Raw genomic sequence first — 12,165 nt, 5'->3', positions numbered from 1 at the left:
CAGCTGCGATACAAGGACATCTGCAAGAGGGATCTGAAGGCCTTAGGAGTGGACCTCAACAGGTGGGAAACCCTGGCCTCTGAGCGGCCCGCTTGGAGGCAGGCTGTGCAGCATTGCCTTTCCCAGTTTGAAGAGACACTTGGCCAACAATCTGAGGCTAAGAAGCAAAGAAGGAAGGCCCACAGCCAGGGAGACAGAACAGGGACACACTACACTTGCTCCCAGTGTGGAAGGGATTGTCACTCCTGAATTGGCCTTTTCAGCCACACTAGACGCTGTGACAGAACCACCTTTCAGAGCGTGATACCATAGTCTTCCAAGACTGAAGGTTGCCAACAACAAGAGGTTCTCTCTTTCAAGAACCAACAACATTTCAGAATGGATCTTCCTGGTTTGGTCTCACTTCTGGCCTCCAGTTCTCCCACACAGGCTGACAAGCAGCTCCATCTCTCACATGGAGGGCAGCCAAGACACTTCTTGCTCACACCAAGAGCAGGTGGAATCACTCAGCTGGGTTTGTCAGCAGCTTCAAGGTCTCACCATTCTTAGTCATTCAGGGAGCTGCCGGTGTCCTCGAACTGGCAACCTTCTGATGTTATCTTCGGGCTAACGGAGGCTCTACCCTCTAGTCCAGTCTTCCCCATATTGGGCTTGAAAGCCTGACATGGAGCTTCTCAGTTGGGGCTTGAAATGGGTTAATGGAACAAATGTTTCCTTATCCCAAGGAAACATCCAGCCTGCCAGGGCCATGTGGCCCTGCTGCGCTGGTTAGGATGGGCTTGCTAGCCTGTTGCATTTGTTATTTTTATATTTACATCACACCTGTAATATGGTTGGCAACCTTCAGTCTCGAAAGACTATGGTATAAGCCTACAGCACCCGTATTCCCAGGCCGTCTCCCATCCAAATACTAACCAGGCCTGACCCTGCTTAGCTTCCAAGATCAGACGAGATTGGGCATGTGTAATACAGTATAAGTAACTTTTAATTGTCATATATTTGAAACAGGAAAGATGGCAAAGGCTGCCAAATCGACTTCCTGCTGTGGTCATTCCAAGCTCTTGTGATCAAAGGAAGTGAAAGTTAAAAAAAAAAGACAAAAAAAACAACCTGAGCCACTTCTGCTTGGATATAACAAACACATTTTCTTCCAAGTCTCCAGAGGGAATCCTCACCATAAAATTGGTGGTTACCATCCCTCTTCAACATCAAACGGGCCATAATTAATTCTGAGACAAAGCAAAACCTTTGAGGAGTTTCATGGGCACTAGTGAATGTAAGAGCCAATTATTTATAAATATACTTTGTGCTGTGTGCATGGGGTTAGGCTGCAGGGACTGAGAAGGCTATTCCAGTCTGAATTCAGACACTTAACATTTCGACTTCAGGCTTCCAGAAAATCAGCAGACTCAGAGCCCAAGTCCTATGCATGTCTACTCAGAAGTACATCCCATTATAGTCAATGGGGCTTGCTCCCAGGAAAGTGTGGATAGGATTGCAGCCTCAGTGCCTATTCGAATCCGATTGTTGTGATTGTGTAAATTTTGTTAGTGGTGTTAGGAATTAAAATCAAGGAAATTGTGTCCGGAGTGAAAATCTACTCGGAATGTTGGTTTTAGTGGTGCTGCTGATACCACGTCTAGCCATAACATGTAAGGCTAGCCTTGTTCAATGCAAGGCCCATTACCCACACCCTCCACTCCATAAATACCATCAGCCAGGAGACCTTATCATTGGTGGCATCGCTTCTCAGACCTTCATCATTTCAAATTCAGCCACCTTCAGCGAAGAACCTCAGCCAACACGGTTTGAAGCGCTTGCGTAAGCCATGAATTCTTTGTTTTTTTTTGTTTCTGAAGTGAAGTACAGTCAGTTCTCACTACACACAAATTTGCTGCTTGTGAATTGGCATGTCCCTGAGGAGCTGTTTTGCAACCTGCCTCGCAATTTCTGCAACCTTTTCCTCCATGTCTGCAAGGTTGGTTGCAAAACAGCCCCTTGGAGGACTGGGCTGCTGGCTGAAAACGGAATGCATTGCTTGTGTTGCTCCTTTGCGTTGCTCTCAGGGCTAGTTGCTGCATTTGGCTTGTCAGAGCTGCTTGGGGCTCATGGCCTCTTTCTCACTTTCCTTGCTCTCCTGGATCCTCAGGGCTGCTGCCTCATGTACTTTTCTATGACTCGGAGGCTGTAGCTGTTTGCAGGCTGTGGCTCTTTGCAGAGACTTTGGAGAGGTGATTTTTATGGTGATCTGTGCTGTGAATTTTGGAGGGGCAATTTCTACTGCGTGATATCTGCTGTTTCAGGTGAGAGCAGGAGGACTGCGATTGCTCCTCTGCCCACTGGCGTAGCTAGAGGGGGGTGCACTACGTTTAGCAGGGCACCTCCTTGCAGTGTGCAAGCAGCTCCTCCTCCTTCCTTTAGGAGCCATTCACCTCCATTTTCCCCCTCTCCGTCCACATGGCTCCAAAGGGGAGGGGAGGAGCCACTTGCATGCTCATGGACGGTCTCATGGACCGCCAAGCCGCAGCACAGTAAGCGGGGGCAGGGAGGGGGGCAGGGAGGAGGCATTCCGGGGAGACCAGTGATGGGTGGGGAGAGGGCACTGGGAGGTGTGCCAGGGGGAGGGAGTGGAGAGGCAGGAGGCAGGTCCGGTGGAGCTCTGCTGCGCCGGATCCTGTCTGTTCATGCAGGGCTTGGTGCCCTACACAAACAGCTTTACCTTACCGCCGACCTTTTGGTTTGCGGTAAAGTGAGTAGCCCATTGCGGGGCTGCTTCCCTTATCTGGGAGAAGGGGACAAAAGTCTCCTTCTCTGAAGGTGCCTCCCACGGCAGGCTGAGGTGCGCAGGATGAGGTGGCAGCCGTTCTTGACGCCGATGCAGCCGTGCGCCCCAGGCAACTCAGGATTGGGCTGTTTGTCTACTCCTCTTTTCAACTTGTCTACTCCTCCTTTACTCCACCTGAGCTAGAGGCCATCACTACATCATGTGCCATGGATGGCATTCCATAGGCTAGTTTTGCTCTGCATGAAAAACTCGCTTTTGTCTCTCCTAAATCTCTATAATAGCTACACACTGCTTTTTGACCTCTCAAGTATAAATTCCCCCAATGTGGTTTAATTCTGGGTCATCTCTAGCAGGTAGAATTCAGCCCAGCTGGCAGTCTGACACATTCCTTCTTTTCCTCCTTTGTTTAACCTGTGCCTGACCAAACAGAGCTCTTCACAAATATTCTTTCACCCTCCACTACTTAAATCTCAATACTACTCATATGTGAAGCAAACATTGCCTTTGTTTTCCTATCGCTTTTAATAAAATCTATATTCATTTGGAAAACTCTGGCTGGTGGGTGCTGTTAGCCTAACTGGAAGTACTTTGGGGTTGTTCACGCTCCTACCAGTCAGGGATCCTAAAATAGCAACTGCTTTTTGACCTCTTGAATATAAATTCCCCAATGTGATTTAATTCTGAGCCAGGCAAACCCAGACACAAACTCTGTGCAGCTGTGTGCCTATATACACATGGTAGTTATGCATGCATTGCACTCTTGGCAACTTTCATTCTTTTTCTTCCTTATGCAACTCTTCTTCTAGAGGAGTGACTAAGAATTACCAGCACATCCTGGCCTTGGCTTTTGCAGTAAGGGAGATCAATGAAAACCCTCAGCTCTTACCCAATGTCACCTTGGGTTTCCACATCAATGAAAACTATTTCAATACACAGTGGACCTATTATGACACCATGGAAATGTTATCCACTCCAGACAGATTCATCCCCAACTACAAATGTGATGTCCGTAATAATCTGTTGGCAGTCATTGTGGGACTGGACTCTCAAACCTACCTCCATGTAGCCACTGTCTTGGATATCTATAAGATTCCACAGGTAGGATGTATGCATTTGTGCATGTACAATTGTGTATATGTCTCCCATAGTCATAATTTCCAGTCTCCTTTCAAATGTATTTTTGTGGTTTAGAAATGTTATTGTAGACTTAGCTGATGTGTGAACATCAAACCCAGTTCTTTATTTTACCTGCGTTTCTGAGTGATCTGCAATACTGAGTCAAAACAAAATGATACACCTAATGGAGACTTGATTCATGTGTGTTGGCGTGGATCTGAAAAAAGAATATCTTAAGTACCTCAGGCCATAGATGTGCTAGAGTCAGAGCACTGTGTCTTAAGTTGAATCCCAAGTTAGTGATCCCATGACTTGAGTCACAAGTCATACCAGTGCAACTCAACTCATGGAAATTTTGACTTGAGTTCCAAGTTATTTTGGGAAACAAGTCAAGTCCTTGAGCAAACAAACGAACAAACTCTTAAGACTTTCTTCTCCTCTCAAGCTGCCAAACTCCGCCTCCTGGAACCACCTACCCTCATCTCCCCATGTCTGCTGCTGCCATCAGTGTGAGGGTAAGCCCACAGCAGGAGGGCCAGTAAGTGTTCCCACCAGCTGGCAGTGAGGCTTTTCAGAGCAGGGGGAAGGAGGACTGAGGGCATAGCCGGCTAGAGGGAGGACAGACCGAGGGGAGGATTGGGCATTTGAGGGGTGCAGGGATGGCGGCAGAATCTGCCACCAAATCCTATGCCCCCTCCGGAGCCTGAAAGGTCAAACACCTTTCCTTGATTCTGCACCCGCTAAATATTGGGAGCAGCTTTGAGGAGACCTATTGCCAACCATGGGTAAGGGAATGACTCAACAGTGGGTAAGGGAATGACTGTAAGCTCGGCACTGGGTAAGGGAATGACTTACCTGAGGAAACTCCAGTGGCTACCCTAGCTCCATAGGATATAACAGTAGCCATTCTGGTACTGTTGTACCACTGGGTGCCAGAGCACCATAGGATTGGGCTAGAGTGTTGAAGGTTTTCCTATGTGGAAACTGCTCCTCTATCTCTCTGCCTGCCTTTCAGCAGCTGCAACTTAAGATTCAATTGCTGTCTTTGCATTCCAGACTGTTTCCCCTTTTCATTTGTGATTTTTTTTTTTTACAGTTCTTGTATTTCTGGATTTATTTTTATTTGTGAGTAGCTTTCAGTATTTTAAATGAGCCTGGAGGATGGAAATGCTTCCGTAAAATAAATAAGTTCATAAGAAGGTTTTCAGTGAGATTTATTATCAGTTGTGGCTCTTCTGAACCCAATATCAATATCTCCTGCTTCAATAGTCCTGCCTCTTCTCCCTTTTTGTAGCTCATCTATGGCTCTGCTCCGGAGATGAACGATAAAACCCCAGGCCTTCCCTTCTATCAGATGGCCCCTAGTAAAGATCTACAATATGTGGGGATTTGCTCCTTACTCCTGCATTTCAGGTGGGTGTGGATTGGAGCTTTAACAATGGACAATGAGATTGGAGAAAGATTTGTAGAAAGGGTGTTGCCTTTGTTTACTCAGAGTGGCATCTGTTTTGCTTTCATTGAAAGAGCTGGAAGAATAAACTTTGTCAGTGACATGGAAGAAATGCTGCAAATTGGGGCCAAGATATATGATAAAATCTTTAACAGCCAAGCCAATGTGTTAGTGTGCCATGGAGAATCTTTTTCTATGACATCTTTAAGGTGGTTGCCATATCTTTCAGAATTATTTAACTTGACAGATAAAGTACAAGGAAAAGTGTGGATCATCACAACCCAGATGGATCTCACTTCGATGGTATATCAGAGGACTTGGAATGTAGACATGTTCCATGGTGCTGTGTCCTTCTCACTTCACTCCAGTGACCCCCCAGGTTTTCACCAGTTTGTGGATGACACAAACCCTTCTAGCATGAAAGGTGACGGTTTTATTCTGGACTTCTGGCAACAGGCCTTTGGGTGTATATTCCCAGATACAGATGTGGGCAATGCAGATGAAAATATGTGCACAGGGAGAGAGAAGCTGGAGAGCCTTCATCGGTCTGTTTTTGAAATGAGCATGACTGGCCACAGCTACAGCATCTACAATGCAGTCCACGCTGTGGCCCATGCTTTATGTGTTATGTCCTCATCACAACTCAGACACAGAACAGTGGGCAATGGAGGAGAACTGAAGCTTCAGAATCAACAGTTGTGGCAGGTAATGGACTCAGAATCTCATGTTGGAAAGTGCTATGTCTGTGGGTGTAACAACTGGTCCTAATCTGTACGGCCTCTCAAAATTTGGCTAGTGCTCACATTCTCCACTCCTTCATTCTAGACAATTCTCATTCCTGTTTAAATCAGCATTCCCTCTTTTTCTCCTGCTGTGTCTGACTTGTAAAGGATGACCTTTTTTCCATCACTCCCCCTTGTCCCACCAAGCTATGGTATCATTCTGATGCTGCTGTTGCCATAAATAAAATGTGTCTTCAGACAGGGATTTGTATATATATTTTTATCTTGTGACTAATAACTAGTAGCCATTGATAGGCCTCTTCTCCATGAATGTGTCCATTTACCCAACCATCCAAGCTTGTGATCATTATCACATCTTGTTACAACACATTCGATGGACTATATATCTGGTATGTGAATAGTTGGCAACCTTCAGTCTCGAAAGACTATGGTATCGCGCTCTGAAAGGTGTTTCTGGAACAGCGTCTAGTGTGGCTGAAAAGGCCGATTCGGGAGTGACAATCCCTTCCACACTGGGAGCAAGTGCAGTCTGTCCCTGGTCTGTCTCCCTAGCTTTGGGCCTTCCTTCTTTGCCTCTTTTGGTATGTGAATACATTTCATCTTAAACTCCTGTCAACCAGTTTCACTGAATAATGCTTGGTTCTAATTTTGTGAGAGAGGGAGAAAAGCTTTTCTCTCTCCACTCACTCAACATTCTGCATTATTTTATATGTCTCAATGAGGTCACCCCCAATTGTCTTTAGTCAAGCTAATATGCTTGTACCCTTACCTCGTAATGTAAAATGCTAACTCTTACCTTATAACTCTTACTCTTACCTTATAACAGGGGTATTCAAACTGAGGGTCCTGGTCACTTTCCCCTTAAGGGGCAGGGGCAGCCAGGAGGCAGGGAGGAGGCAGTGGCGCGATCCCCAGGATTGCGCTGCTTAGGGGGGCTGCAGGGGCTTGGGTACACTTGCCCAAGCCTCCTGAAGCCTCCTGGGGGTGCAGGAAGCCCTGCGTGACCTTCAGCAGGGCTCCCCAGGTCTGGAAAAGTGAGAGTGGGGCGATCGCGCCTCGCTTCTGCTAAACTGGAAGCGGAGCATGATTGCTCCGCTTTCCCTTCTGACGGGGCTGCAGGGACTGGGGTCCACCCTCCAGTCCCTGCATCAGCCGTCCCTGGGTACAGCGCCTGCAGGACTCCCCAGGTCAGCGAAAGTGAGAGTGGAGAGATCGTGCTCTGCTTCCGGTTTTGCGGAGGAAGAGCGCGATCTCTCCACTCTCGCTTTCCCTGACCTGGGGAGCCCTGCAGGCGCTCGTGCACAGCTCCCCGTACCCAGGGACAGCTGCTGCAGGGTGCACCCTAGTCCCTGCAGCCCCCTGGGGATCACGTCGCTGCCTTCCCCCTGCCACTGCTGCCTCCCCCCTCCCCCGCAAAGACTTACTGCGGGTTTCAAACTCCCTGAGAGTTTGAAAACCGCAGCCTTATAATGATGTGTTCCAACCCTTTGATCATTTTGGTTGTATCCTTGTGGATGCTGCCTTGGAAATTGCCTGGGCCAAGCTGATTGGTCACTTCCTGTTGCTTTTAAAGCACTATGAGCCTATTGGCTAGAGCACCGATTTTCAACCACAGTGCCATGGCACATTGGTGCGCCATGAATGATCTGCGGGTGTGCCGCGGGGCTTTGGGGGAGGAACATTTAGGACTAGGATCACTGGAGGATATGAGCCCCCCACCAACAGCATGGTGTGCGTTGTCCATTGTTCAAAAACAGATGATGCGCCCTGACAATTTTAACACCTTGTCATCGTGCCATGAGATGAAAAACGTTGAAACTGCTGGGCTAGGGACTGCACCAAATTTAATTTGGTTGACATATGAAGATCGGGGTCTTAACTTCTTTTGCTTCTGAGACCTCACCCTCATCTCATTTCTTACCCTCTTATCCTGCTGGTTGTTTTCAGCTGGTTTTTAAAAACTGCTTTAGCAATGTGTTAATGTTATGATTTTTAAAATGTTCTTAGTTGTTTTTGGTTTTAATTGTTATTAATTGATTTATATATCTTTTTGCACTTAATGACAGGAACGTATTCTCTGATCCCTGTTGTTATGCGATTAGGTAATTAAGCGAACATTCAGCCCAATCTAGTGCCTTTGTTGTGTAGACAGACACTCCGTGTCAGACACTAGCTGGCTGCACAGGCTGCTGGAGACAGATTGCCTCTTCTTTGCATTAAGAGCCCTTTGTAATCTAAACAGACACTGTGCTGCAGGCTATGGAAGACCTGACTGCCTCATTGAAAGTCTCTTTGTTGTGCTTTGACCACTATTGTATATACGCTTCCATTGTTAAGCGGAAGGTTGTTAAGTGGTGCATGCCTGTATATGCTTTGCATATTTTATATGATTTGTGAGATGCTTTGGGGTTCATATGAATGAAAAGTGGGATAAAAAATAATTAAATAAATACACTCTCTCATTTCGTTCTAACACCGGAGCATAAACTTAGTACGTAAGTGGAATGGAGGGCAGAATCACCTGCATTAAATAAACTGGTGTTTGTTTTCTCTTTTTTTGTTTTGCCGAGCTCAGTTCAATTTGTGCAAGTAAAGTGTGCATAAGATGCAGACTGACTATATATATTTAACTGTCCAGTTCTATCTTCTTTATTTTTTTTAATGGCTTTTTTTCAAATTAGTCTCATCCTTTCCTAAGAAGTGTCTCGTTTAACAACAGTGCTGGGGATAAAGTGTCCTTTGATCACAATGGGAACTTGATAGTTGGATTGGATATAAACAACTGGATTATTTATCCAAACCAGTCCTTTCATAGAGTAAAAATTGGGATGATGGATCCCCAGATTCCCCCAGACCAAGCCCTGACCATCAGTGAGGAGAAAATCACATGGCACAGCTGTTTTAACCAGGTAGGGTTCAACTGTAAGCCATTTAGAAGTCATATGCGCCAAATTTATTGGGGAACCTAGAGATCTGGCTGTGCAAGATCCTGTATGGTGGCACAAGAGCTGGGCTGCTGTCATGTGCTGCTGGGCACTGTAGTAAACAGCGAGAGAATGACCCTTCTCAGACACTGGTAAGTCAGCAAGGGGGTGAACCACAAGCTGGAAGGGGGAGTAATCAGACATGTTGGAGAAAGAACTGGGGAACAGGATGAGGAGGAAGGCGTGTACCCTGCAGCAGTCTCACACACTGGATCTGTTCCCTACCTTTCAAAACTTCCCACTCCCTTTTTTCTCTCCTCATACATATGCCACCAAAATGGCTGGTGTATGTCAATTGGTGGAGACCACAGAAACATTCAGCACACCTTAGATTCAACCCAGCTCTCTGCAGTTGATTGAAGGCCCTATTTTTCCTACCAAAAGTCATTCATAGGGGCCACAAACACTCCCATCAGAGTGAATGATGAAAGACTCCAAAGTGTTAATGATTTCAAGTTCAATACCCTCAAGCTTGGCATTCTTCTTTTTTATCTATTAATTAGATGCAACCTTTTTCACTGTGCAGTGACCATTGCTATCCTGGTTATAGCAAGAAAATGAAGGAGGGGGAGCCATTTTGCTGCTATGATTTCATCCCATGTCCAGAAGGAAAGATTTCAGACCAAGAGGGTAAGAGAGCTATACTAAGTGTCATCAAAGCAAGATGAGATCTGCTTCAGGCCCTCCTGTTGCCTATGAGAAATCCATAAGCAGGGCATGAAGCCATAGCCTTCTCTGGCCATTATTCCACAGTGGGTTTTCAGCAGAGCTTGAACCAATATAGAAGATATAATTAGGCAAGAATATGATGGATTGCTTGGTCAAAGGTGCGGGACACAACATATATAGCATGGGTTTGCGATCTCGATTGACTTCCCATAGATTCCTAGGTAGAAGCTGTCTTGAATGAACTCCAAACTACTTGCTTGCATCTTTTGGTTAATGTTGCAGGCTTTACATGAAATGATTGGTTAGACCAGGGGTGCCCAAACCCCGGCCCTGGAGCCACTTGCAGCCCTCGAGGTCTCTCAATGTGGCCCTCAGGGAGCCCCCAATCTCCAATGAGCCTCTGGCCCTCCAGAGATTTGTTGGAGCCCGCACTGGCCCGATGCAACTGCTCTCAGCGTGAGGGCAACTGTTTGACCTCTCGCGTGAGCTGTGGGATGAGGGCTTCCTCCACTGCCTGCTGTTTCACGTCTGTGACACAGTAGCAGCAGCAAAGGAAAGGCCAGCCTTGCTTTGTGCAAGGCCTTTTATAGGCCTTGAGATATTGCAAGACCTTCATTCATTCATATAAGTTCATCTCTAATATATTCATTTATGTAAACTTGTGTAAATTTATTCAAATTTTAAATGTAAATGAATTCTTTTTTTCTCCAACAGTGTCAGAGAGATGATGTGGCCCTCCTGCCAATAACTTTGGACACCCCTGGGTTAGACTCACCATGATTTTCTAACACATTTCACCATTTTTAAATTTGAACTGGGGGGGGGGGAAAACTTTGTCAGAGAGTATTTTATTCTCTGATAAGAACATCTATTCCATGTACATGGAATTGAAACCACATATTTTTCTTTCAGACATGAATGACTGTTTTAAGTGCACAGATAACTACTATCCAAACGAAGCACAAGATTTCTGCATTCCCAGAAATATCAGCTTCTTGTCTTATGAAGAACCTCTTGGGATCAGTTTAGCCTTTTCTGCCCTTTCCCTTTCTGTGATCACAGGTTTGGTACTGCAAACATTTATGAAGCACCACAACACTCCCATTGTCAAAGCCAACAACCAGAATCTCACCTACACCCTCCTTATATCCCTCCTGCTCTGTTTCCTTTCTGCATTGCTCTTCATCGGCCAACCTGAAAAATGGACATGTCTCCTCCGGCAAACTGCTTTTGGTATCGTCTTCTCAGTGGCTGTTTCTTGTGTGCTGGCAAAAACCATCATGGTGGTTCTGGCTTTCATGACCACCAAGCCTGGAAGCAGGATGAGGAAGTGGGTGGGAACAAGACTGGCCACCTCCATTGTTCTTTCCTGCTCCCTCATTCAAGCAGGCATTTGTATTACATGGCTGGCAACCACTCCCCCTTTCCCAGATACTGACTACCACTCAGTGACTGAAGAAATTATACTACAATGTAACGAGGGCTCCATAACTATGTTTTACTCTGCCCTCAGCTATATGGGCTTCCTGTCCATTGTCAGCTTCACTATAGCTTTCCTTGCTAGGAAGTTACCAGATAGTTTCAATGAAGCCAAGTTGATCACTTTCAGCATGTTGGTCTTTTGCAGTGTTTGGTTGTCCTTTGTTCCAACCTACTTGAGTACAAAGGGAAAACACATGGTAGCTGTGGAGATCTTCTCTATCTTAGCCTCCAGTGCTGGTTTGCTTGGATGCATTTTTTTCCCCAAATTGTACATTATTGTGTTTAGGCCTGAGCTGAACAAAAGGGAACAGCTAGTAAGGAGAAATCAGTGAGATACTGATGCATCTCTATCCTTAACTATAAAGTTTGAAATATTTGAATTCTGAAATGCCACTCAGAAAGAAAGTCTCAAATAATTCCAGTTCTCACGTGTATTGAAGTAAATAACCATTTGGACCAAAGTTAGTGAATTTTCTCAAATATCAAAATTGGTACAGCCTCTCCCCCACTATATATGCAGATCCCGTATCTGTAGTTTCATTTATCTGTGGTTCAAAGATCCCCCCACAGTGCAAATGAATTGCAGCCTTCCTGTCCCTGTGTATGGAAGGCTCTTAGCTGTCCGTAAATACTAACAGGAAGCAGGAAGCTTTTACAGGAAGCAAGTTGGAACTCAACTCAAAGAACGCAACGCTTATCATAGAGTTAATAGAACTTAGTGTGGCATTATTTTCTGTCCTCCAACTCCCTTCCTGTGAGCTCTTCCTGCTTCCATGTATATATGAAAAATTAAGGTGGCAGGGAATGTTGCAGCTAGGGTATTTGCTGGGGCTCATGATGGTAGCATTTGACTCCCATTGTACTAGCATCATGGGTTACCAGTTGGTTTCCAGGCTCAGTTAAATGTGTGTTGGTTATCACAGTGGCAATAAAGAG

General features: G+C 45.8%; 1 protein-coding gene across 1 annotated transcript; it reads left to right on the top strand.

Moving 5' to 3' along the window:
* Positions 1–1,606: 1,606 nt before the first annotated feature.
* LOC136653349 (vomeronasal type-2 receptor 26-like) lies at positions 1,607–11,561 on the top strand. The gene is made up of 6 exons (XM_066630257.1): positions 1,607–1,821; positions 3,592–3,883; positions 5,196–6,056; positions 8,776–9,003; positions 9,582–9,708; positions 10,660–11,561. The coding sequence occupies exons 1-6, from the start codon at positions 1,607–1,609 to the stop codon at positions 11,559–11,561; spliced, it is 2,625 nt and encodes an 874-aa protein (XP_066486354.1).
* The last annotated feature ends 604 nt before the right edge of the window (positions 11,562–12,165 follow it).

This window comes from Tiliqua scincoides, chromosome 5 (genome assembly GCF_035046505.1).
Source record: "Tiliqua scincoides isolate rTilSci1 chromosome 5, rTilSci1.hap2, whole genome shotgun sequence".
Classification (NCBI taxonomy): Eukaryota; Metazoa; Chordata; class Lepidosauria; order Squamata; family Scincidae; genus Tiliqua; species Tiliqua scincoides.
The sequence above is the reverse complement of the archived record's forward strand: the minus strand, read 5'-3'. Positions and strand labels throughout refer to the sequence as shown.

Coding starts and splice junctions, on each gene's coding strand:
- LOC136653349 (XM_066630257.1), top strand. CDS start 1,607: ATGTTGGTTTTAGTGGTGCTGCTGATACCACGTCTAGCCATAACATGT. Junction 3,884..5,195: donor ATATCTATAAGATTCCACAG/GTAGGATGTATG, acceptor CCCTTTTTGTAG/CTCATCTATGGCTCTGCTCC. Junction 6,057..8,775: donor AGAATCAACAGTTGTGGCAG/GTAATGGACTCA, acceptor TTTTCAAATTAG/TCTCATCCTTTCCTAAGAAG.